This window comes from Vigna umbellata, chromosome 7, assembly GCF_029865625.1.
Source record: "Vigna umbellata cultivar VRB3 chromosome 7, Vumbellata_1.0, whole genome shotgun sequence".
NCBI lineage: Eukaryota > Viridiplantae > Streptophyta > Magnoliopsida > Fabales > Fabaceae > Vigna > Vigna umbellata.
This window is the reverse complement of record NC_142171.1, coordinates 30980556-31005369: the sequence shown is the minus strand read 5'-3', so window position 1 is coordinate 31005369 and position 24814 is coordinate 30980556. Positions and strand designations below refer to the sequence as shown.

The 24814-nt window shown below is 38.9% G+C and overlaps 5 protein-coding genes across 5 annotated transcripts; 2 read left to right on the top strand and 3 right to left on the bottom strand.

The window, feature by feature from the left end:
* The first annotated feature begins 8402 nt into the window (after positions 1-8402).
* On the top strand, positions 8403-9944 carry LOC148195727 (uncharacterized). Its single transcript, XM_088093881.1, has 4 exons — positions 8403-8438; positions 8601-9230; positions 9314-9436; positions 9522-9944. Exons 1-4 carry the CDS (start codon positions 8403-8405, stop codon positions 9942-9944), a joined length of 1212 nt encoding a protein of 403 aa, XP_087950007.1.
* Positions 9945-13668: 3724 nt separating this feature from the next.
* Positions 13669-14593, bottom strand: LOC148195726 (protein FAR1-RELATED SEQUENCE 1-like). The gene is made up of 2 exons (XM_088094283.1): positions 13907-14593; positions 13669-13821 (listed from the first exon to the last, which is right to left on the bottom strand). Exons 1-2 carry the CDS (start codon positions 14591-14593, stop codon positions 13669-13671), a joined length of 840 nt encoding a protein of 279 aa, XP_087950409.1.
* Positions 14594-14817: 224 nt separating this feature from the next.
* On the bottom strand, positions 14818-16077 carry LOC148195725 (protein FAR1-RELATED SEQUENCE 5-like). Its single transcript, XM_088095271.1, has one exon. The coding sequence runs from the start codon at positions 16075-16077 to the stop codon at positions 14818-14820; it is 1260 nt and encodes a 419-aa protein (XP_087951397.1).
* A 69-nt stretch (positions 16078-16146) lies between these two features.
* On the top strand, positions 16147-17754 carry LOC148195724 (uncharacterized). Its single transcript, XM_088095270.1, has 4 exons — positions 16147-16243; positions 16956-17105; positions 17187-17425; positions 17515-17754. Exons 1-4 carry the CDS (start codon positions 16147-16149, stop codon positions 17752-17754), a joined length of 726 nt encoding a protein of 241 aa, XP_087951396.1.
* Positions 17755-20874: 3120 nt separating this feature from the next.
* Positions 20875-24782, bottom strand: LOC148195723 (uncharacterized). The gene is made up of 11 exons (XM_088095431.1): positions 23932-24782; positions 23212-23841; positions 23002-23127; positions 22300-22919; positions 22145-22226; positions 21981-22070; positions 21769-21891; positions 21562-21690; positions 21367-21470; positions 21192-21282; positions 20875-21119 (listed from the first exon to the last, which is right to left on the bottom strand). Exons 3-11 carry the CDS (start codon positions 23062-23064, stop codon positions 21018-21020), a joined length of 1404 nt encoding a protein of 467 aa, XP_087951557.1. The 5' UTR covers positions 23065-23127; positions 23212-23841; positions 23932-24782; the 3' UTR covers positions 20875-21017.
* Positions 24783-24814: the final 32 nt, after the last annotated feature.

Here is a 24814-nt window from a genome sequence, read left to right as displayed (position 1 = left end):
ACTAAAATAAAGTGAGACATAATGGTCCACATTATTTTGCCTATTCTTCATATAGGAAGGAAGCCAAATAACCCAACACTTACAACATATATTTGCATGGAAACCCCCAAGCATCATAATTTTGTTCTCCCTTAGCATCAATCTCTTTGTTGGGATAACCCAACCAAACATACATAATACACTCATAGGGAAAACTCATCACAAATATTACAAAAACCCTATGCCCATTCATACACAAACTCTAACCCAACAATAACAACTAGATAATTATAATTATATAAACATGTATCAAAACAAGGATTACCAATCAAGAACACATATAACATACAACCATAAACAAATGAAGGTAAGCTTCCCCATACCTTGACCAATCATAAGGTTGTATTTACAACCCTAAATCACCACCAATCTTCCTTTACACTAAGAGTTTCTTGTTGCTCTCTCTCTCCTTGTCCCCAAACACCTATCTCCTCTCTTTCTCTGTTTTCTCTCTTTGATTTATAGTTTCCAAGGTTTCTAAACACCAAACTACCCCTTAATTAATTTCTACACCAATTAAATAAAGGTAAAAGATCATTTTGCCCCTAGGAAAAAATATAAAAATAAAGAAATAACATAACAATTATTATTCTAACAAAAATATATACTTTTAAACACTAATTTCCAAACAACAACCCAAAGTCTCAAAACTACTTTATTTTTAAAACCCTTATTTTCTCGGATCTTACACCATGCCTCATACTCTATAACCACACACTCAAGTACATCCCAACACTCATTCATTCTTCAATTCACAATCACAAGTCAAAACTAACCCTAAACATGCTCATTACTTTTATTCCTTAAGTACCAACGTGTTCCACTACTTTATAGGCTTGAACTACGTCTATCCTTCATCAAATTCGCCATTATTTACAAAAATACACTGTGATAATCGATTATCACTTTTGATAACCGATTATCTTAGAGAAAATCACCTAGAAACATCACGTAAGAAAAGATAATCGATTATCATAAGTGATAATCGATTATTCCCGTAACCAGACTCAATATCAATGCGTAGATAATCGATTATCACTAATGATAATCGATTATTACTGAAACGAAACACATATTGGACATGATTCAAGCATTTAAACATACATACCTCAGTCTTAAATCATGTGGAAACATACTCAACAACATCACACATGAATTCAAGCATCACATGCCCATGTAAACATACTAAAACACATATAATATATCACTTTAATCATCCAAAACCAATCATTGATATGTTACACCCGAGAAAACCCAAATATAATGCATATGATTATTACCACACCTTTACACCTACATTTTCATGGGAAACCTCCATGCATCATAACTTTGCTCTCCCTTAGCATCAAACCCTCTATTGGGATAACACAACAACCCATACATACATTCATAGAGAAAACCCAACACCAATATTACATAAACCCTATGCCAATGCATACATAAACCCTTGCCCAAATATAGCAACATACAACCATAATTATAATCATATAAACATATATCAAACAAGGATTATTAATCAAAATAACCAAGAACACATATAACATACAACAATAAACAACAAAGGTAAGTTTCCCCATACCTTGACAAATCCTAGGGCTTTATCTAACTTCCAACTACCATAAGTCCTTCCTTGCACTAAGGTTTTCTGCAACTCTTCCTCTATTCTCCCAGAAAACGTGTTCTCTCTCCTTTAACTCTAACTTTTGTTTTTAGGAATTAGGTTAACAATGTGCAGACCTCTTTTACTCTTTTCCTTATTATCTTCTTCTATTCTATCTCTATTTTTTTAATTAAAATCATATCTCTCACTTAATCTATAAAACCACCAAGATTTCCTCTTATTCTCTCTTAACTACTTTTTAAAATATCAACAACCACTAAATCTTTTAAATTTCAGATTTATTTTTATTCATTTACTTCCTACACCCCTTATATTAATTCTACACCAATTAATAAAAGTAAAAAACATTTTTGCCCTTGGGCCCAAAAATACAAATTAAACAAAAGTTTAACTTAACTCTTTTTCTTTCTAGAATTTGGCCCACACCTATTCAATCCTAAATCACCATTCTACCATCAATCCAATACATCATATTGATAAAAACACACCACACAAATAATCCAAATAACAACATATTAATCATGTGTTCCTCTTAATAATAACATTAAATAATAATTACCATTCTAGAAAACATTTAGTCATCAAACACAAATTACCAAACAATAATATTCAAGGCTCATAACCATATTATTCCCTTCTTACCACATTTTCCTAGGGTCTTACACTATTTATCGACCAAGGGTGTCTCCTTCTAACCCTAAAAGCACGATCTCCCACTATTGCTCTCGTTGGCAAAAAATGAGGCCTTCTAACCTCTCTAATGATGGGAGGACATGTGGCCACTCATAAAAACACAATCATCTCCATTCCTAGAGTGTCATATGGCCACTACTAAAAGCAAATCCTCTTCAGTGGTGGAGGGACATGTGGCCACTACCATAAAGAAATCCTCTCCATTTCTAGGGTGTCATGTGGCTACCTTTTAAAAAGAAAATCCTCTCAATGGAAGCATGACACATGGCACACACTTTCCACTTGGTTTGGATAGCTAACTTAGGGAAAAATCCTATACTAGTTAGGCCTTAATACAAGCCTTAATCAAACCTACACTACATGACCGAGTATAAGGCCTAAATAAACCTACATTACTCTTCAACCTCCATGATGACCTATGAGAATGAGCTTGCTTCACCTTGCATAGATTATTCTAGCTTCTTTTTGAAATTCTTAGGCCATAGTTAAGGGTATTCCATCAGAAATGAAGGTGTGTCAAGTGACTCTTAAGTGTCATTTGCATCTTCACATAGGATTGTTAGTTTACTTGTTTACATAAAATTCAATTCCTACTTTACTTTTATACATTGTCTTGTTTTTCTTTTAAGTCTCTATGGTACTTAGGTTGTTTGAAAGCATCTTAGATAAAACTTTCTTTGGTTTTATGATCATTCTTTGCATTTGCATCTAAAAACACGTTTTGGAAGATTTTTACTTAGAAGCTTATGTAAGGGTAATCTAAGGAAACTCTGACTAGGAAGAACTTGGTTTTTAACCTTGTCCATTGTGACTCACCTCTCCTTCCTCGGAGCTACTTGGAACATTCTTACTCTATTGTTTCTCTTTAGAAATCATCCATCAAAAAGAAATTTTTACTTGTGAAAATCATTTCATTCATAGTTGTGAAATGTTTTGAAAACCTTGGTGAACTCTTTTGAACTTCACAACATGAGTAAACATTCTCATCCTTCAAGTGTTCATAGTAGTATAAGAGATAGTAAAGAGGACATCTTAGGTATGAACTTACACAAAAGTAAGCAAATTAGAATGTATGTTTACTGAGTTTATGTTGGAAAAAAGGAGAGAAACACAACAAACTGAGCCATCCAATATAAGAAGGTACACTAGAGAAACATTCACCTCTCATAGTAGAAATGAGCTTCAAAATTGTCACCAAAATGAAAACTTCTACCATTCTAATTTGCATGATCGTTTTTGGGATTATGATTGTTTCTATTATAGGTATAGTGAGAATGAGTTGTGTTTAAGAGCTGAGAATGACATTCCATATTTTGGTATAGAAGTTGATCCGATGTCATACTTAGTTTGGGAAGCAAAGGTTGAAAAACGTCATCCATTCATTATTAAGTGTAGTAAGTTTCACATAGTTGGTTGTGTTCTTCTACATTTGAGAGGCATGCATATGATTGGTGGCATCAAAGGAAAAATGATGTTAAAAGTGGTATCAAATCACTAATTAGAGATTGGAATGATCTAAGAGCTTGCATGAGAAGAAAATTTGTTCCACCTTCTTTCAAGAGAAATCAAGAGCTTAAACATTAAAAGAGAGAACTCATGGTGAAAGATAGAGAATTTATTAAAGGTGAAAAAGAGTTCTTTCTTAAAGAGAAGGAGTTTGAAGAGAAACGTGAGAAGCTCTTAAGGGATAAGGAAAGAACAAAAATTGAAAGAAAGAAAAAGAAATAAATACAACTATAGAAAAAAGTTAGAGAGGAAGAAGCTACAAAAGAAAGGAAGGAGAGAGAAAAGAAAGAGAAAGAAGAAAATGAGAGAAGAGAAACGGAGGAGACAACAAAGAAAGAGAAAGAAGAAAATGAGAGAAGAGAAAGGGAGGAGAAACATAAGAAAGAGAAAGAAGAGATTGAGAGGAGAGAAAAAGAAAAGGAATAAATCCTACTCAAAGAAGAAGTATTACTCAAGGCACCTCCTACTCCCCCAATCATAATTGAGTCAAGAGTTCTAAAGGGAGTTTTCCAAACTTTAAACTATTATCCTTTCATTAATGATTCTCATTTCTTGGTTTCAACTTTTACTTTTGAAAGTATTTTTACTCCACTTTCACTCCCCATTATTTTTAACTCCTCAATAATCTTTGAAAAACCATTCTTGGAGTTGTTGTTACCTCACAAGTTACAAATAACTCAAGGTGAAAAAAAAGATTTTTGTAAATTTGGTCTCATAACTTTTGAAGAAACCAGAGCAAGAGATGTCCAATGCTTCAAGTTTTTTGATAGAGGGAACATTTCTTTTAAATGTCATCCTAAAAGAACATTGCTTTTAAAATATCAACACACTAGAAGCTTGGATAACACTCGTGAAGAAAAAGTTTTAAATTCTGCAGAAAAAATAAAATATCCTAAAGAAAATCTTTTCAAAAATAAAAGGCCTTATTTCATTCTTCTTTTGTATATTCTTTTATCACTACAACAACTTTTTGAAATAAAGGCTAACAATTTTCTTCATAAAACCTTTCGTAAAAACAAAAAACCTTATTTCTTTATTCTTTTGTTTAGGTTTATTCTTTTAATAATACTCCTATTTGCTATTTGTTGTAGGTACATTTTTTATCTAGGAGGAGATCATTACACCAAAGTTGTGTTTCCTCAAATATCTTTCCGATCTGAGGACAAATCATTTTCAAGAAGGAGGGTATGATGGAATCCATTTTGGAAACTAAATAGAGATCCATGAAGGGAGCATCAACAAAATAAAGGGTAGGAAATTGGAAGAAGAAGAAGGACTTTCAAGTTGGTTCTTGCTTTCCCATAAGCCTTACAAGACATTATATCTCTCATAAAAAGCCACGGTCAAAGAAGATGGAAGAAGAAGATGAAGCTTCAAGGATTATACTCTTGTGGAGGATCACATTTTAGTCTTCTCCTTTATCTTAAAACAACTTTTGTAAATATTTAATATAGTTCATTATTAGGTCTTGTATTTGGCCAAGACACTTTGTTTAGCTTTGTTTAGAAGGCTTGGTGGCCTTAAGAGAGAGTTAGCACACCATTAGGTCCTTAGTTAGAAGGTAACACCTAAAATAAGTTAGAAATGGGTTAAAAATGGGTTTGGAAGGAGTTAGTTGCAAGGAGCCTTTGCATTAAATGCTTTGACTAAGTTAATTATAAAGCATAAGGCTCCTTACATTTAAGGTTTAGCCTCCTCATTTACATTATGTTCACTTCGAGGGATAGTATTGTTTAAGCAGTTTTATGAGCGATGATTTGAGATGAATTTCGCGTTCACATGAAGAGAAATGCAGAGACGAATTTGAAGGGAAATGCGGGATGATGTACTTTTCACTCACCCGCGGATGTGATGAGATTTGGAGCGATCCAATCCAAAAAGTCTGAAATGCCCCTATATCTCAAAGTAATTCCAGGCAAGTATTTGTATTTTTTCATTGTAGAGTTAATGGTAGATGAAGAAGATAAGGTTGATGGAAGATGAAGAAGAAAGTGGTTGTGTTAACGGTTGAAAATACCGTTATCTGTGATGTAATTTTGATACTAAATACACCCTTTTTTGCTTAGAAACTTGCTTGGAATAATGTTTTTCTTTTAAGTTGTGTGAAAAAGAGAGTTGAGGTTGAATTTGATGATTTTATGACTAATTCCCTTTGTTTTGATAGAAAATGTGTTAATATGGAAAGCAGGGATAAAGTGTTAAGGAGATAGAGCTCAGAAAAGTCCAGAAATAGCATCAGAAGGAAGGAAGCTCGAGGCTTGGGCACCCTTTTTAGAGGCTTGAGTGCAGCAAACCACCGTTCGCCGCCCGGGCGCCCCTTTTGGGCGTTTGAGCACCAACAGCACGAAGCTTGGGCATCCTCTGGAAGGCTTAAGCGCAGGAAGTGTCGCTCGCCGCCTGGGCGCCCCTTTTGGGGGTGCTTGAGCTCCGAATGTAGAAGGCTTGGGTGACCTCTGCGAGGCTTGAGCGTGGAAGACCACCGCTCGTCGCCCGGGCGCCCTAAGTGGGGCGTTTGAGCACCGGCGACTCAGGCTTGGGCTTTGTTTCTGTTCTGCTTTTGTTCTGCTTCTTTTCTATTTAAAGGACCCAGGCGTCCTAGGTTTGGTATCTCTGGCTGGAGCAGCACAACAACACACTCTTCCACTCTCTGAAGGCGGATTTGGATGTGAAAGCGTCCTTCCTCTACTTTTAGGGTTTTGCTATCTCATGTTTTTCCATTATTCATCTAGTTTCTCCATGTCTATGGGGAACTAAACTCTATTTGTTGTTGGGGAATGATGTAACCTTGTGAACTGTCATGTATTTGGATTGATTCTTAATTCCATAGGCTTTTTCATTAATTGTTAGAGTAATTCATCTGTGCTTATTACATGCTTTGTTTAACTCATTCATCGCATGATTTATGAATTACATGAGTGTCGGGAGGTTCCTCACAATTTAGGTTCTTGTTGAATTCTCCAAAGAGTAATATTTCTCAAGGATAAGGGTATGAGTCTTGGTCGTCTTAAGCTCTGATCTTCACATTTAATTGCTAGGAAATCGCATGAACTGGTGGTTAAGGACAGGCTTATTCGCCGAGGGATCGGGTTTAGGTGATTTAGTGAGTGACGTTAACATTAATGCATAAAGAAGAATTCTTACATACATGAGAGGGAACTTGGTGAAATCTAACCCCAACAACATACTCATCTTATTATAAACAATATGCGTTCATCTTTGTGTTACTCTACTAGTGATCAAATTGCATTCATATTTAATTTTTTGTTCTTGCATCTTAAACCAATGATTTAATTTTATTTAAGTCTTAATTAATTGAGTCATCACACAACTGTTTAGTGTCGAGAGTCTTTTAGGATACGATACTTGGATTTACCATTTTATATTACGTGTGCAATTTGGTACATTTGTCAATCCATCAACTGGTTGATGAAGAGAACGAGTGTTTGAAGCTGGAGAAGATGAAGAAAAGCAAAGCGTATTCGGTTCCAACCCATGAAGAACAACAAAGCCAAGTTGTATTCGCTTCCAAGGAACCTATATTCGGTTCCAGCCCCATGAAGAACAACAAAGGCAAGGTGTATTCGGTTCCCATCGCCTAGTATTCGAATCCACGCGTATGAAGAAGGAGAACTGAAGTTGTATTTGGTTCCAGTGGTTGGTATGCTATGAAGAAGAAGGGAAGCTGTATTCGGTTCCCATGGGTTACCCATTGTTGAGACAAAAGCCCTTCATTCCCTAATTTCAATAACAAGCCACGAAGAAAATGAAACTATGAAACACGAAGAGAAGGATGCGATGTGAACCTTTTCCTTCTCCTTCTTGGAGATGAGAGCGGTTTGGCGAACGAACTCCTGCTCCTACGCGAACTGGAACCGAAAACAGAGAGTAATTAATTGGAGGACGAATTGCGGTGGAATGGCAGGAATAAAAGAAAACTTACCTCGTGAGAAACCTCTACGACGCGACATTGGCGATTAGCGTGGGTTTGTTCGTCGATCCACTTGCGACATTGGTTGGGATAAGAGAGAGGATGCCATGGCTTCTGGTTGAGATAGGAGTAGCTCTAGGCGGTGCCAGATTTGGTCTTGTAATCAACTTCTCCGTTCGCGATTCGCTTGCTCAGCCTTATGCCTACTCCTTCTTCCCCTCCATCACATAGATTCTCTATTCTTCTTCACCTCTCTCTCGAGCACTGTTTATGTTTGACCATTCTTCAACTACGAATAGAATGATGAATGAAAAATACTGTAAAATCTCGTCAATTTTTTAAGGACCGCGATATTCCAACAACGCATTTTTAAAACTATTTTGACAACGCCACGTGTCGTCACCTGATTGGTTCGTTTAAAAAAATTTTTTTTTTAAAACCTATGACCGTAACCCTTATTTTGAGTGAAAATCCTAAAATACCCCTTTCCCTTTCTCTGTTGCATTGCAAACGAAGGTCCGTTCTCTTGAGAGGTGGAAGGTCGTGTTTCGTGTCGCTTCGTTCCATTTGCATGGTGTTGTCTCCGGCCAGTTTCGTCTCCTGTTATCGTGCGGAATGGCAAGTTCCGGTGACGATTGTCCGCCGACGAAGGTAAGTGGTTTTCCATTCCATGTCGTAGCTTGGTTATTCGGTTTGGGCATCTCGTAGCATGCTTATTTGATTTGGGTTAATGTTTGGGGTTCGTATCGTTGTGTTGTTGTGCTTGGGTTATTGGGTTTCGTTGTTTTGATGATTTGATTTTGGTTTATGCAGTTGAGTGTTCGTCACTCTTTTTCGACAAAGTATATATGTACTTTGAACGAACGCTTGACAGAGGAGCATCGGTCATTGATTGTGACGACTCCATTTGCGTGGTTTTTAGATGTCACTGTCAATGTTAAACTAGGTAGAAATATACTGAGTGAGTTATTGGGTAAGTGGGACGACTGTAGCAGTGGTTTTTTAGTTGGGAATAAAGTTTTGAATATAAATGAAAATGATATTTATTTAGGGTTGGGATTGAGTACAGATGGTGCAAATATTAACTTAAAGGAAGAGCTGGGCAATACTGAATGTGTGAAATACATAGGCAAAGGAACAAAGGAATTGAATTCAATATACAAAATTCTAATGCGAAAACACAAGAAAAAGATCCCTTGTTCTCATTTTTGTAGCCTTTACCTCGTGGTAGGGATAAGTGAGATTTTATTTCCAAAACGTAGCGGGAAAGTGTTTCCCGTAATGTTTAATCTTGTTGACAACTTAAGTGCTTTGGGTAGTTATTGTTGGGGTAGTGTAGTTTATCGTTTTCTGTTACATAGTTTGTGCAAAGCTTCAGAAGGCTTGAAGAAAGGCAAAGGTATTTCAAACGTTTACGTTGATGGTTGTGTGTACATGCTGCAGGTAATTAATAGTATTTGTTGTAATTACTTAAATTGTTTTTTGAATTAAGTTTCTTACAAGTTAAGATGATTTATTTGTCTTAGGTATGGTTTTTTGAGCTCTTTGTTCCACCAAAAGGTCTTATTGATAAATTTCCACGAATATTGCATTGGATGAATATAAGTGTTGGAGACAAGTTCGTTAAACGGTGTATGGAGACAGGTTTGGTAAGTTGTTTGTTATCGAAAGTTTTGTTATGTTTTCATATATTGACAAAAGTTGTGTAATCTGTAATGTGTTATTAAATTTCAGGTTGTTGACGATGTTTATGGTGGTCCTTCAACGAAGGATAAGGAGGAATACAGACCAACACCTAAAAGAAAGGATGCTAAACCAAGAGGAAAGAAGAAACAAAAAAGAATTCGCAGAGAAACTTTTATGCGTGCCTTAGAGGAACAAGAATTTCTAATTGAAGAACTTAAAAGGAGGGTTGCAACTTTGGAGGCACAATTGGCTGAAGAGAAGGCAAGAAGGCAAAATAAAGATGATGTTGGACAAAGTGTGCCTCGTACAGAACCATCTGTGAACATTGGTTTTGTATCCCCTACTGACATTGACGGAAATGAACAACCTTTGAAGACGTATGTTAGGGTTGGATCACGAAGGCGTTACAAGGGAAGAGCACTTAGGACTCCATACACCGGGACCGTAGTGCTTAGAATAAAAAGTGAGTGATCTGTGTATTTAGTTGATTGAAAATGTTATTTGGAAAGTAATGAAAATTGTAATCATTGTAAATAGATTAAGAAAACAATGTTTAATGTATCCGATTTAGTTCAATGAAATAAAATTTGAGTTTTGGTTTGAATTGGTCTCATATTTTATCTATTCAATACCATTGTTATTATGAGTTGTGGGTTTGTCGATTTCAGAATGTCGTAATTTTTTTTGTCTCCTAAGTTGCAGGGTTGTTTGTAAGATGTTGGTGTTTGAGTGGTCATTTTGAGTAACATGTGATGTGATGTGAGTCCAAGGACTGTGGGGTGACCCCTCATGAGTTGGGGGAGCAAGCTGTGCAAGGAATGACTTAGAGTGCTGAAAAAAGGGTCTGGTAATCGTTTACAGCACCCCTGTAAACGATTACCCGAGAGAAAATGGCCATTTGTACAGAAAGTCCAACACAGGTACTCAGTCAGGTGAACAGGGGTCACCATTTGAAAAAAAACTGAGTTTTAGGCACTTCTGCACCTGTCTGAGGCTTGTGCAGGTGTTCCAGTGGTGGGAGAGGGTGGCTGGTGATGTGATGTGAGTCCCAGGAGGGTGGGGAGACCCCTCATGAGTTGGAGGAGCAAGCTGTGCAAGGAATGACTAAGCGTGCTGAAAAAAGGGTCTGGTAATCGTTTACAGCACCCCTGTAAACGATTACCCGAGAGAAAATGGTCATTTGTACAGAAAGTCCAACACAGGTACTCAGTCAGGTGAACAGGGGTCACCATTGGAAAAAAAATTGAGTTTTAGGCACTTCTGCACCTGTCTGAGGCTTGTGCAGGTGTTCCAGTGGTGGGAGAGGGTGGCTGGTGATGTGATGTGAGTCCAAGGAGGGTGGGGAGACCCCTCATGAGTTGGAGGAGCAACCTGTGCAAGGAATGACTAAGAGTGTTCAAAAAAGGGTCTGGTAATCGTTTACAGCATCCTGGTAAACGATTACCCGAGAGGAAAATGGATTTTGTACAGAAAGTATAACACAGGTACTCAGTCAGGTGAATAGGGGTCACCATTGGAAAAAAAAGTGACTTTTAGGCACTTCTGCACCTGTCTGAGGCTGGTGCAGGTGTTCCAGTGGTGGGAGAGGGTGGTTGGTGATGTGATGTGAGTCCAAGGAGTGTGGGGTGACCCCTCATGAGTTGGGGGAGCAAGCTGTGCAAGGAATGACTGAGAGTGGTGAAAAAAGGGTCTGGTAATCGTTTACAGAACCCCTGTAAACGATTACCCGTTAGAAAATGCATATTTGTACAGAAAGTATAACACAGGAACTCAGTCAGGTGAACAGGGGTCACCATTGGAAAAAAAAATGACTTTTAGGCACTTCTGCACCTGTCTGAGGCTGGTGCAGGTGTTCCAGTGGTGGGAGAGGGTGACTGGTGATGTGATGTGAGTCCAAGGAGGGTGGGGAGACCCCTCATGAGTTGGAGGAGCAAGCTGTGCAAGGAATGACTCAGAGTGCTGAAAAAAGTGTCTGGTAATCGTTTACAGCACCCCTGTAAACGATTACCCGAGAGAAAATGGTCATTTGTACAGAAAGTCCAACACAGGTACTCAGTCAGGTGAACAGGGATCACCATTTGAAAAAAAACTGAGTTTTAGGCACTTCTGCACCTGTCTGAGGCTTGTGCAGGTGTTCCAGTGGTGGGAGAGGGTGGCTGGTGATGTGATGTGAGTCCAAGGAGGGTGGGGAGACCCCTCATGAGTTGGAGGAGCAAGCTGTGCAAGGAATGACTCAGAGTGCTGAAAAAAGGGTCTGGTAATCGTTTACAGCACCCCTGTAAACGATTACCCGAGAGAAAATGGCCATTTGTACAGAAAGTTCAAACAGGTACTCAGTCAGGTGAATAGGGGTCACCATTTGAAAAAAAACTGAGTTTTAGGCACTTCTGCACCTGTCTGAGGCTTGTGCAGGTGTTCCAGTGGTGACTTTTAGTTTTACAGACAACTGCAGTGTTATTAAGTGGTATTGGTTAGTGGTAATGGTGTTTTACTCACAACTGCCATGGTATTAAGTGTATCATAAATTGAACATTACATAATAAATGTCGAGAATTGAGGAACCATTTTGAAACTAAACAACTTCATTTAATTAAATATTTGAAATGATCAAAGCAGGAACTGGAGTACATAGTTCTTTAAAATGCAGTAAAGAAAGCCTAAAGAAGCAATTTTAAGTCTGAGGATTGTTTCCAGAATCACTTGGCAAGTGTTGCAGTTGTTCTTCAATGTTCCCAACGCGCGATTGCAACGCATCAAACCTTGTAGTGATGACCATGTCCATGTTTCCAAATCTTGTTTCAAGGGCATCAAATCGAGTTTCAAAGGCATCAAATCTTGTACCAACAAAGGTTTGAAGTTGTTCTATGCGGTTGATGACATTATCTAGTGTTGTAGATGAACTGCCTTGTTCATCATCTTGTCCTTGATTATGTTGACCTTCTTGTAAGGGGGGATGGGGGGCGTTGCCTTTGGGAACCCATTCTCCTTCATCATTTTGCATATAACCAAATGATGCTACAACTTCACAACCAATTCTTTGCTTGAACTTCAGTTCTGAAATGGGATAACTTTCAGTAGGCACTTCAAAGTGTTCCATCAAGATGGTTATCAAATGTGGATACGGCAACTTTGCGTTCTCCCTTAATGCTCTTTTCATCTTATATCTAATAAGATGTCCCCAGTTAATGTGAATGGAATTGAAAAATGCCCATAGCAGCATAATATCCTCTTCGGATGCTTGACCAATATTGGTTGCACGAGGAATTAATACTCTAGTGAGAACGTAATGAAGTATCCTTGGTTGAACCTTCATTTGCCCCGCTAGTATTCTAGATTGTATGGCTGCATCATCTCTACACACTAGTTGCCTTGCAGTGACAGAATCGTATTGTTCTTTCCACTCATCTACAACTTTGCCTTCGTAACAAACACCATCAGATGGGAGATTAGTCAGTTGTTGAAAAAGATTACGGCTCACCCTAATTTTTACACCTCTAACTTCGCTTCGAATAACCCCAGTATCCGATATTGACATGTTGCTATAGAACACTCTGACTAATTGTGGGTGGTAATGTCTTCTTAAACACACAAATTCAGTCAGCCCAGCTTCGTGTAATATGTCATAGAATTGAAAATTTTTTCCTTGAAAGTATTCGTCCTCTAGATACTTACTCTCCAAAATTTCCCGATTTACGAAATGTTGGGCATATTTCTCCTGTTGCTCATCCGACGAGAAGAGATCATTGGTAGGCGTTGGAGGGGATGACGATGGTGATGGGGTTGGACTCCGCCGACGGCAACGTCCACCAACGGAAGAAGATTCCTTTTGTTTCTTCGTTCCACGATCAGCCATTCTATTTCGTTTAGGGTTTTCCACTGAGAGAAGAGAGGTTTTCGAAACGAATTTGAGGAAGGATGTGTTTTGGGCGGTTATGAACACGATTGCAAGTTATACACGTTATGTAGTGGGATAATTTGGTTTAATTAACTGAACACAGTAATCGATTACCAGGGCCTCGTAATCGATTACCAGACCCTCGTAATCGATTACCTGAGCCTCGTAATCGATTAGGATAAAAATCCTGGTGTGGTCATATGCATTAGATACATTCATTAAAGGAATTTCATGGATGACCATTTTAATTTACAAAAACAGAAAAAAGTAACAAAATAAGCAGCAAACAACTTGTATATATTAGTTGATGTTGTTATCGAAATTGTTATGTACAGCTGACAACAACGACATAAATCCAAAATGACCCATTTCGGTATCTTGTGATAGTTGGATAGTGTCCGCTTCAAATTGTTCACGGTGATCACATTCAACAACATTACTTGGTCTTTCGCCCTGAAACAACACAACTACTAAGTTAAACATAATTGATAGACTAAAAAGTATTTAATAAATATTTTGACCGTAAATAATGACTCACGCATTGTTCGGTGGGTGGTGTTGAAGTGTTTGTGAATGAAGTTGACTTTCTTCTTTTGGTTTTTTTCTCAACAGTGGACTTCAACCTATTTGTGCGTGGACGTCCTTTTCGCTTAACAGTTGCAGGACTGTGTACAAGGACATCAGATGTTCCAACTGGAGTAAGTGGTATTGACGTGCATGCACCAGTATCGTATCTTAGTTGGCCTGCATCACTGATGATGTTATTTGTCATGGAAGAACTGAACCCAAATTTTGTACCCAAACAATTAAGTTCTTTTTCCAATTCAGTACTAGCTTCCTCAGACTCACATGCAACTTCAGCAATTTCATAAAAACGTTTGCACAACAGTTTGTATCTTTGCATCCGTGGTTCATTTGTCGAATTACTATACGATGCTGTTATTAGTGTGTGTCTTCTTCGAATGTTTTTGCTCCAGCGCCTCAAAATGTATTGTGAGGGAACACAGTAAACATCTTCTTGGCCAAATACCAACAGGGAATGGCGACATATAATTCCTCTAAACTCAAAGAGGTGGCAAGAGCAAGTGGTTGTCTGTGTGATGGGATCAAATTGAACTTTGTAAAATTTATCCGGTACACGATTACCCTCCCACATTCGTTCCTCTTTTACAGTGTAAGTGTTCCACAAGTCCTCCTTTAAGGTGTCTTTGATGAAACAATTCATCCTTGAACGGAATTCAGTTTGGACCTCCTCAAACTTTGCATGTGTGTATTCCATTTGAAATTGTCTCTCAATTGGTGACTGAGAACCACATGCAATAGTGGTGTTCATGGAGGAGAAGTCGGCTTCTATTTCCTTCTGCGCCTTTACCCTAAGTGCATTGTCGTATTGGACCACAAATTGTTGAAGTGTTGTTGTAGAATTGATAAATCCATCAAAAAAGGCATTCATTCCCTCACTTCTCTGAGTTGTAGACATGCCTGCCAAAAATCTTTTTTCAAGTAACACGGGACCCATTTATGTCTCTCTTCGTACAAAGTACATAGCCATTCATTTCCCTCCAATCCATGTTTGGTAAGTAGTTCCTTCCAACCATTTTCAAATTTTGTTGGACAAACACAATCATATATAAGCGCATGTAGTTCGGTTTTGATAACGGGATTATTTCTATACCCGTGCAATTTTTTAGGCAACTTCTTAAGGATGTGCCATAAACACCACCTGTGCCTCGTATGAGGAAACACTTGTTCAATAGCGTTGGCCATTGCTCTGCATTGGTCAGTAATAATACCTTGAGGAGTCTTATTACGCATGCATCTTAGCCAACATTGGAACAACCACACAAATGAGACAGTGTCTTCCGAAGACAACAATCCACAACCAAGTAAAATCGAGTGTCCATGATGGTTAACTCCAACAAAAGGCGCAAATGGCATGTCGTACTTATTTGTTAAGTAAGTGGTGTCAAAGGAAACAACATCACCGAATTCTTCACATGCAGCACGACTTCTTCCATCAGCCCAAAACACACTACAGATTTTATTCCCTTCATCCAGAGCAATGTCATAGAAGAACTCGTTATTTCTATCTTTCATTGACGAAAAGTGTCGTAGGAGTGCCTGACCATCACCATCCTTACATAAAGATCTTCTATGTTGGCCAATGTAGTTTCGAGCGTCCCGCTCCACAAAGTCCATGTTTTCATATCCCCCCGCATCGTTCACAATGCTAAGGAAACTCTTATTTAACCTAACTCCAGCATCGTGGTTGACCTGCAACGTGTGTTTTGCATGCATGCTTAACTTTCTATTGGCTGCAAATAGTTTGGAGTTATTTGGACAAAGATCATGGTTGTGGTCTAGAACAACGGTCCTTATAAACCACTTGTCATCCTTCTTTGCAATGGTTATCCCACCAGGACATTGGTTAATTTGACTTGGAAGTGTTTTTACCACTGGTTTGACCGAAGACACATATTTTCCCTCCCTTGAACAAACTATTCTGAGGTAGTAGACGTTGTTGTCTTTATCTTTTTTAGAAGTTCTAGTCCACACGGCAAACCCACGTCTAATGGCGTAGTTTGTGTAAAAAGTTTTTGCTTCAACCATTGAGTCAAAACACATATGCACTGTTGGGTCAATCTCCATTAAACTTTCATTGGGCTCATCAACATTGTCATTATAGTCATTCCCTTGATCCCCATCCATTGTGTGCGTTGACATTAAATCCACCTTTAGAGATAAAGCAAATTATATTCACTCATCACACTTACCACTATGACCACTGGCAACTACAAAAATAATGAAAATAAAATCTTTTCGAAGAACTTATTAAAACGTACCCTGGTGAAAAATCGTGTGCCCTTTAATGAAGGTCAGTGGTCCTAACCAACCTCATCTTCTACATTTAAGTCCACCATAAATGATCCTTATGTGCTTCTCACCAAACCTCCGAACTTCGTTGTGGCCCTTCTCTTTAATGAACACCCGGGTAAGTTGTCTGGAAGTGCTTGGTCAATGGAAATAAGTGTGAACATTGGGGTTGTTGACGCAGCTGTGTATTCCCGCCAAAGGTCATATTTTTGCCTTGTCAAACACGTATTTGCTTATCCTGTGAAAGCATGCATTGATGGTTGTCAGCATAAAGTTTCTCTCTCCTAACCCCCAATCAATGCTTTTCAATTTTAAAGGCTACCCATCAAATCAGACTTTCTCCCCACAATTAATGTAACTTGATTTTAATAAGTTAAGTTAATGGAAATAGATATAATATTAATATTTTTTTGGTTACATTGATTTCATATAATTTCATCGTTCACGTACTTGTATTTCAATTTCGGGGAGAAACCAATTGTGTAGGCTTCAATCAGGTGACAGTATCTGTAACCCGTTTACCATTGTTTAGTTGTGAGTGACTTCTTTAATCATCCTACTCATGTATCGTCCTTAACCTACAATTTTTATGTGGACAGGAAATTTCTGCATAATCATGGATGCATGGGAAGACCTTGTTTATGATGATGATGTCCTTGAATCATTTTTGAAAAAATGAGATGCTTCCGCAACGCTTATTCCTGGTCCTGCAGGTAACATCCAAGCAGCTTTCATGAATAGAACGGGAACAGAACAACCGAAATCGACACAAGAATTTGCTCGTGATGTTGCTGACGCAACCTATGAACGAGATTTCAACTCCAATGCTTGGAAATGGGCAAAGATGTTTATTGAACACCACGGTACACTAAATCTCATACACGCTTCCAAGAACATTATTACCTTGACTACTTGTAATTTGTTTTCATATTGTTTTATCATAGGTCTCGTAAAGGATGGAAAATTCGAGAACGTTAACTCCCTCCAAGAGGCAAAAACAGCTGAGGTCCTTCCATTGGTGGTTTGCATATTGAAAGAGTGCAAGCCCAATGGGTTGGGAGATATGCAGCTGACTCTTAAGGACCCAACTGCCACGATGAAGGGTTCCTTGCACAAGAAAGCTCTTGAAGATCCTGAAATTGCAGAAAATATCGCAGTTGGTTCCGTTATCATACTCAATCTTGTAAGCCATCAAATTTGTACTTAACTACCATAATTATTTTATTGGTATTTAAGTGTTCTTCTTCTTACAAATTCCGTTTGTACATTTAGGTCCACCCCTTCACTGCATTTAGGCAAAACCACTACCTCAATATTACGCATCGCTCTATAGTGAAGGTATTTCCAGCTGAAGTTTCTCCTCCTACAATTGACCTTGTTAAGGCGACACCAAAACCTGTCATTCGACTTCCTATGTGGGCAGAGAAGGAACTCAATGTGGATGACATCCTCCGCAAATTTGTCCGTCCATCTGACCAACCATCAACGTCCAATCAAGCAGACAACCAATAGTGAGTTTAGGATAACTGTAATTTTATATGAACACCATTATAAGTATTTCATGGATAACTGTAATATTTGAAACGTACAATGTATCATTTTGTTGTGTATGTTGTGTACCTGAATCTCTATTAATGGTGTGTTATAATGAACTTATTTATGTCATACAAAATGGTGCCTAAAATTCACTTTTTTTTCCAATGGTGACCCCTGTTCACGTGACCGAGTACCTGTGTTATACTTTCTGTACAAAATCCATTTTCCTCTCGGGTAATCGTTTACAGGGGTGCTGTAAACGATTACCAGACCCTTTTTTCAGCACTCTTAGTCATTCCTTGCACAGGTTGCTCCTCCAACTCATGAGGGGTGACCCCACACTCCTTGGACTCACATCACATCACCAGCCACCCTCTCCCACCATTGGAACACCTGCACCAGCCTCAGACAGGTGCAGAAGTGCCTAAAAGTCACTTTTTTTTCCAATGGTGACCCCTGTTCACCTGGCTGAGTACCTGTGTTATACTTTCTGTACAAAATCCATTTTCCTCTCGGGTAATCGTTTACAGGGGTGCTGTAAACGATTACCAGACCCTTTTTTCAGCACTCTTAGTCATTCCTTGCACAGGTTGCTCCTCCAACTCATGAGGGGTGACCCCACACTCCTTGGACTCACATCACATCACCAGCCACCCTCTCCCACCACTGGAACACCTGCACCAGCCCCAGACAGGTGCAGAAGTTCCTAAAAGTCACTTTTTTTTCCAATGGTGACCCCTGTTCACCTGACGGAGTACCTGTGTTATACTTTCTGTACAAAATCCATTTTCCTCTCGGGTAATCGTTTACAGGGGTGCTGTAAACGATTACCAGACCCTTTTTTCAACACTCTTAGTCATTCCTTGCACAGGTTGCTCCTCCAACTCATGAGGGGTGACCCCACACTCCTTGGACTCACATCACATCACCAGCCACCCTCTCCCACCACTGGAACACCTGCACCAGCCTCAGACAGGTGCAGAAATGTCTAAAAGTCACTTATTTTTCCAATAGTGACCCCTGTTCACCTGACTGAGTACCTGTGTTATACTTTCTGTACAAATTGGCATTTTCTCATGGGTAATCATTTACAGGGGTCCTGTAAACGATTACCAGACCCTTTTTTCACCACTCTCAGTCATTCCTTGCACAGCTTGCTCCCCCAACTCATGAGGGGTCACCCCACACTCCTTGGACTCACATAACATCACCAGCCACCCTCTCCCACCACTGGAACACCTGCACCAGCCTCAGACAGGTGCAGAAGTGCCTAAAAGTCACTTATTTTTCCAATGGTGACCCCTGTTCACCTGACTGAGTACCTGTGTTATACTTTCTGTACAAATTGGCATTTTCCTCTCGGGTAATCGTTTACCAGGATGCTGTAAACGATTACCAGACCCTTTTTTGAACACTCTTAGTCATTCCTTGCACAGGTTGCTCCTCCAACTCATGAGGGGTCTCCCCACCCTCCTTGGACTCACATCACATCACCAGCCACCCTCTCCCACCACTGGAACACCTGCACCAGCCTCAGACAGGTGCAGAAGTGTCTAAAAGTCACTTATTTTTCCAATGGTGACCCCTGTTCACCTGACTGAGTACCTGTGTTATACTTTCTGTACAAAATCCATTTTCCTCTCGGGTAATCGATTACCAGGATGCTGTAAACGATTACCAGACCCTTTTTTGAACACTCTTAGTCATTCCTTGCACAGGTTGCTCCTCCAACTCATGAGGGGTCTCCCCACCCTCCTTGGACTCACATCACATCACCAGCCACCCTCTCCCACCACTGGAACACCTGCACCAGCCTCAGACAGGTGAAGAAGTGTCTAAAAGTCACTTATTTTTCCAATGGTGACCCCTGTTCACCTGACTGAGTACCTGTGTTATACTTTCTGTACAAAATCCATTTTCCTCTCGGGTAATCGATTACCAGGATGCTGTAAACGATTACCAGACCCTTTTTTGAACACTCTTAGTCATTCCTTGCACAGGTTGCTCCTCCAACTCATGAGGGGTCTCCCCACCCTCCTTGGACTCACATCACATCACCAGCCACCCTCTCCCACCACTAGAACACCTGCACCAGCCTCAGACAGGTGCAGAAGTGCCTAAAAGTCACTTATTTTTCCAATGGTGACCCCTGTTCACCTGACTGAGTACCTGTGTTATACTTTCTGTACAAATTGGCATTTTCCTCTCGAGTAATCGTTTACCAGGATGCTGTAAACGATTACCAGACCCTTTTTTGAACACTCTTAGTCATTCCTTGCACAGGTTGCTCCTCCAACTCATGAGGGGTCTCCCCACCCTCCTTGGACTCACATCACATCATCAGCCACCCTCTCCCACCACTGGAACACCTGCACCAGCCTCAGACAGGTGCAGAAGTGTCTAAAAGTCACTTATCTTTCCAATGGTGACACCTGTTCACCTGACTGAGTACCTGTGTTATACTTTCTGTACAAAATCCATTTTCCTCTCGGGTAATCGACTACCAGGATGCTGTAAACGATTACCAGACCCTTTTTTGAACACTCTTAGTCATTCCTTGCACAGGTTGCTCCTCCAACTCATGAGGGGTCTCCCCACCCTCCTTGGACTCACATCACATCACCAGCCACCCTCTCCCACCACTGGAACACCTGCACCAGCCTCAGACAGGTGCAGAAGTGCCTAAAAGTCACTTTTTTTTCCAATGGTGACCCCTGTTCACCTGACTGAGTACCTGTGTTGGACTTTCTGTACAAATTGTCATTTCCTCTCGGGTAATCGTTTACCAGGATGCTGTAAACGATTACCACACCCTTTTTTGAACACTCTTAGTCATTCCCTTGCACTACTTCGTCCCTCTACTCATCACGGGTCACTCCACACTTCTTGCGTTCACATCAATCACCAACACCCATCTCCCCACTCAGAACTTGATCAAATCCTTCCCATTAATTACCCTTAATTTTAGTGAAAATGGTTTCGTGCTTTTCAAATTTTTATTATAATGCTGCGTTCATTTTTCAATCACTAATTTTGTCATTATAACAAACACAAACACAAAGTAAAAACAATTCATTTCGACATCCAACCACTAATCTTATTACAAACACATACTGTACATTGTCAAATAACATTAGGTACATATTTGAACATCTTATACATGTCAAAATTGTCAAATAACATTAGGTACATATTTGAACATCTTATACATGTCAAAATTTGATAATTTCTTAGCAATCCTAGACAATGCCGTATAGCTGTAGGGCTTCCATTCTTCTAATGTTGTCGTTGTCCAGGATCCAGTCACACACATATTTCTTTCTAATCCCAAGCAGCTCCTCCTGAAACCAACATTTTTCACATTAGAAACCAGGACATACAAGAATATTATCAAACACACAGTTCCAACTTACAGTTGTATATTCAGGCATGCTTTTCCCGTTGTATTTTTCATCTCCATCCCAGATTTCCAATGCTTTCAACATTATTACTCCACAATCATGTCTGAAATAATATACCCAAAACATCAGATTACTTTTGCCCATATACATCACAATATAATCCGGCAGTACAGTTGAAGAAACTTACAAGTTCGGTTGGGATGGGATATTTGCTTGTTTAACTGTCAAAGGACCAATACTACCTTCCGGTGTATTCATCAAGATGCAAAAAAACCGTGCCATATTTTCAGCCTACCAGTTAACAAATACAATAAATACTTAAACAATACAGGGTTATGTCATAATCACACGATAATCAACAATGAAAGATGTCGAATCTTACAACGGCTGTGTCTATCCTTTTGCGGTCTCTAATCCCCTTCCCCAATGAATCAATCACAAAAATCTCCATTGACCTCAATTTCACTGAATAACACCACCAATGATCATCGTGGACAAATGGCAGAAACAACTACAAAAAATATAAACAATTTCAGTAACACATTTACAACCAAAAGTCGACAAAATTTGCAAATTCAAGGTTACTCACAAAGTCCGTTGTGGCTAATTCTTCAAGTCCAAAATGATCGGAATGCAAATAACTGTTATAGTTATGAAGCGTGAATACATGGCGATTCTGTGGACGTCTCCTATAATCTGTAAGAATATGGTGCTGTGGACAATTTCAAAATCATCAATAAAAAATCGATCAAAAATAAACTCTTCAATCATAAATATGATACAATATCAAATTTTATTTACCGAGTATAACGGACTAAAATGAATCCTCTTAACAACACCGCACAACCTTTTCTCAAAGTACATAAAGATCGTAGAAGCAAATAACACCACCTACACAATAAAAAAATTTCACATTACTAACATAAACTAAAACATGAAACACAACCAAATCTGACAATACTAACCATGTTATCAACGTATTTCATTGGGGCCAAAGTGTAAATTGAAGTGGTGCTCAAGCTTTGGCCAATTATTTCGCTTACAACCCTAAACATACAAATATTAGTCAATCACAAACAATACATATTCCTCAACCACAACTACAATTCATACCATATACCTGTGTACGTAAATCTCTCTGATGCTGACTGCTGTATACAATTGGTTTACATCAACACTAGTGCTTGGATCACCAACAAAACTCCGCAATGGGGGTATAGCCAATGGCACCACCTCCTGTTCTTCTTCATCAGCATCATCATCTATTTCAATAAAATTAATGTTACCAACAGTTTTATCATCCCCTCTTACTTCAGTATGTGCACCTAGGGGGTCATCAACTTCATTTCCATCACCTTCTTCTTCTCCCCCAACTTCAGCATTCTCCTCACCTCCAACTCCATGTCCTTCATCAACTCCACCCCCAACCTCTTCATCAGTGCCACATGCATCTGCTTCATGAAAGATTGGAGTTTGATAAATTTCAAATAACTCCCTAGTCAGAACTCCAATCTTCGCATTCAATGCTCTGATATCTTCGTTGTTTTTCCTCAATCTCTCCTCCGCACCTGCTTCCCATGCCCCGTCATCAGAGCTTTCGTCATCATCATCATCATCTTTGTCAACCTTGGATCCTTCACCCAAGGATCCTTCACTCATTCCTCCGTCATCCATGTTGAAAGCTGCACGGATTTCCGGCCTATGACGATCTTCATTTCGTACATACCACTCCATATTTAACTGCACCAATAGCACACAACAAATTCAGACAAAATAGACAATCCATTTTAACATACAAAATAACGAAAAACAAAACACTTACATCTCCGGTCATAAAAATATGTTCAACTTTTTTGGTCCTTGATTTAAACGGGAACCACCTCATTATGCGCGGGAAAAATCAGTGCGAAGGATGACCATGCAAAGAAAGTCTCTCAACCGCCCAAGCCTAAAATATCATAAAATTATTTCATCAAACATAATTCACAATGTTCTGCACTACATCAAAATAGTGAACTACATATCATATTACCTGCAACACTGCCACATTGCCACTGAGAGTGACTGACTGGGGGATACCTGCTCCCATAATTTTCTTCTTACATTTATTTAAATTCTCTACAATATGTTTATGTACACCGGTGCACCAATCATATAGACACAAACGGTCTAAGTCATCTAACACTCCAAAAGGCATGTTACAAACATGCCTTGATTTCCTAGGGAAATAGAAAACAACCAAACAAACTAATATATATAACCTACACACTACATCAACATCAATGTTTTTATCATCAACAATGACATTAAACATGTCTGTCAAGTCCTTCAAACTGATGGTTTTTGATTTGAACATTTCACCAACCAATCCACCAACTACTTCATCAAAGGGAATCTCTAAACCACCTATTTCTAAACCTAAGCTCATCAACACATCAACAACTCTAAAGGGCACCAACTTTTGACTAACTCTAAAACTGTTATCATTTCCAACCCACCTGCAAACCATAACCTTCAATAATTTTAAATTCACCTCCACAGGCCTTTCAATATTCAAACACCACATAAATGGTGTCATCCTAATCCGATCCACATGACACTGTCGGAGTAAACGATTCATTTCAATAATGATCGATGAATCCATCGAGATAAGAAGTCGCCACTACAAAAAAAATCATAATAATTTATTACTAACTACAATCCGTAAGATAATTAAATAATATATAAACACAAAATTTAATTTTTTTCTTACACTTGCTTTTTTCCCTTCCATTGCAACGGCCCTAACAAGATAACATTCCACACTCAGTTATATCATTCAACTTAATGAAAACCAAAAACACAGTGTAAAACACAATGTCAGGGCTCGCCCATTTTTACTTACACAAATAAAAACGGATACCAATGCTCGACGACCTCCTCCACCATACGCGAAATGCACAACAAAACAACCACACCCGCTTTAAGTGTTTCCAAAATGTAAGGGTTTCTCTGTGGACGACAGACCCCCACAAAGGATGGAAGGGTTGAACGTTGTAGGTAGGGTAAAGATGGAACACACAGCCACAGAGATCCTCCAAGGTTTCAACGCACGTTTTGAAGAAGGAGGAGAGAACGAAACCGAGGATGGAAGCTTCGAAGACGGAAAGAGAAGGAAGGCTTGAACGAACGAGAAGACGGACGACACAGCGAGAGAGAAGACTGACGACACAGCGAGAGAGCGACACTGAAGAAGGAAGGCTTCAACGAACGTCTTTCGCACCCTAAACCGCCAAACCCAAATCTTAAAATTTTAATCTGGAAATCCCAAAATACCCCTCGCCCCGTAACCCTTTCTCTGGTTTATTTTCAAATTAGTGAGCCAATGCACAGCTGCCACGTGCCGTTGTCAAAACTGTGTCAAACTTTTGTTGTCCAAATAACATTTTCCATTTTTTAAATCCAGAAAGGTAACTAAATTAGATTTTAAATTGTTTTTTAGATAAATCAGTGGAAACATACGTGTATATAATAAATAATTTTTAAAATTTTAACATAGATAATTTTGTTTATTAAAGATAGATTAATTGGATTAAGCAAAATAATTATACAACTTATAAATAAAATAATTCATATCAATCAAGATAAAGTTAATA

What these genes read in the sequence shown, in the direction of transcription:
- LOC148195727 (XM_088093881.1), top strand. Translation starts at nt 8,403, where the DNA reads ATGGCAAGTTCCGGTGACGATTGTCCGCCGACGAAG. An exon ending in ACGATTGTCCGCCGACGAAG is followed by an intron (nt 8,439 to 8,600) that starts GTAAGTGGTTTT and finishes TGGTTTATGCAG; the next exon opens with TTGAGTGTTCGTCACTCTTT. An exon ending in GGTGTATGGAGACAGGTTTG is followed by an intron (nt 9,437 to 9,521) that starts GTAAGTTGTTTG and finishes ATTAAATTTCAG; the next exon opens with GTTGTTGACGATGTTTATGG.
- LOC148195726 (XM_088094283.1), bottom strand. Translation starts at nt 14,593, where the DNA reads ATGAATTGTTTCATCAAAGACACCTTAAAGGAGGACTTGTGGAACACT. An exon ending in CACCACCCACCGAACAATGC is followed by an intron (nt 13,822 to 13,906) that starts GTGAGTCATTAT and finishes GTGTTGTTTCAG; the next exon opens with GGCGAAAGACCAAGTAATGT.
- LOC148195725 (XM_088095271.1), bottom strand. Translation starts at nt 16,077, where the DNA reads ATGGATGGGGATCAAGGGAATGACTATAATGACAATGTTGATGAGCCC.
- LOC148195724 (XM_088095270.1), top strand. Translation starts at nt 16,147, where the DNA reads ATGACCACTGGCAACTACAAAAATAATGAAAATAAAATCTTTTCGAAG. An exon ending in TCGTGTGCCCTTTAATGAAG is followed by an intron (nt 16,244 to 16,955) that starts GTCAGTGGTCCT and finishes CTGGTCCTGCAG; the next exon opens with GTAACATCCAAGCAGCTTTC. An exon ending in GATGTTTATTGAACACCACG is followed by an intron (nt 17,106 to 17,186) that starts GTACACTAAATC and finishes GTTTTATCATAG; the next exon opens with GTCTCGTAAAGGATGGAAAA.
- LOC148195723 (XM_088095431.1), bottom strand. Translation starts at nt 23,064, where the DNA reads ATGAGGTGGTTCCCGTTTAAATCAAGGACCAAAAAAGTTGAACATATT. An exon ending in TGAAATACGTTGATAACATG is followed by an intron (nt 22,071 to 22,144) that starts GTTAGTATTGTC and finishes TTTATTGTGTAG; the next exon opens with GTGGTGTTATTTGCTTCTAC. An exon ending in ATCCCATCCCAACCGAACTT is followed by an intron (nt 21,283 to 21,366) that starts GTAAGTTTCTTC and finishes ATATTATTTCAG; the next exon opens with ACATGATTGTGGAGTAATAA.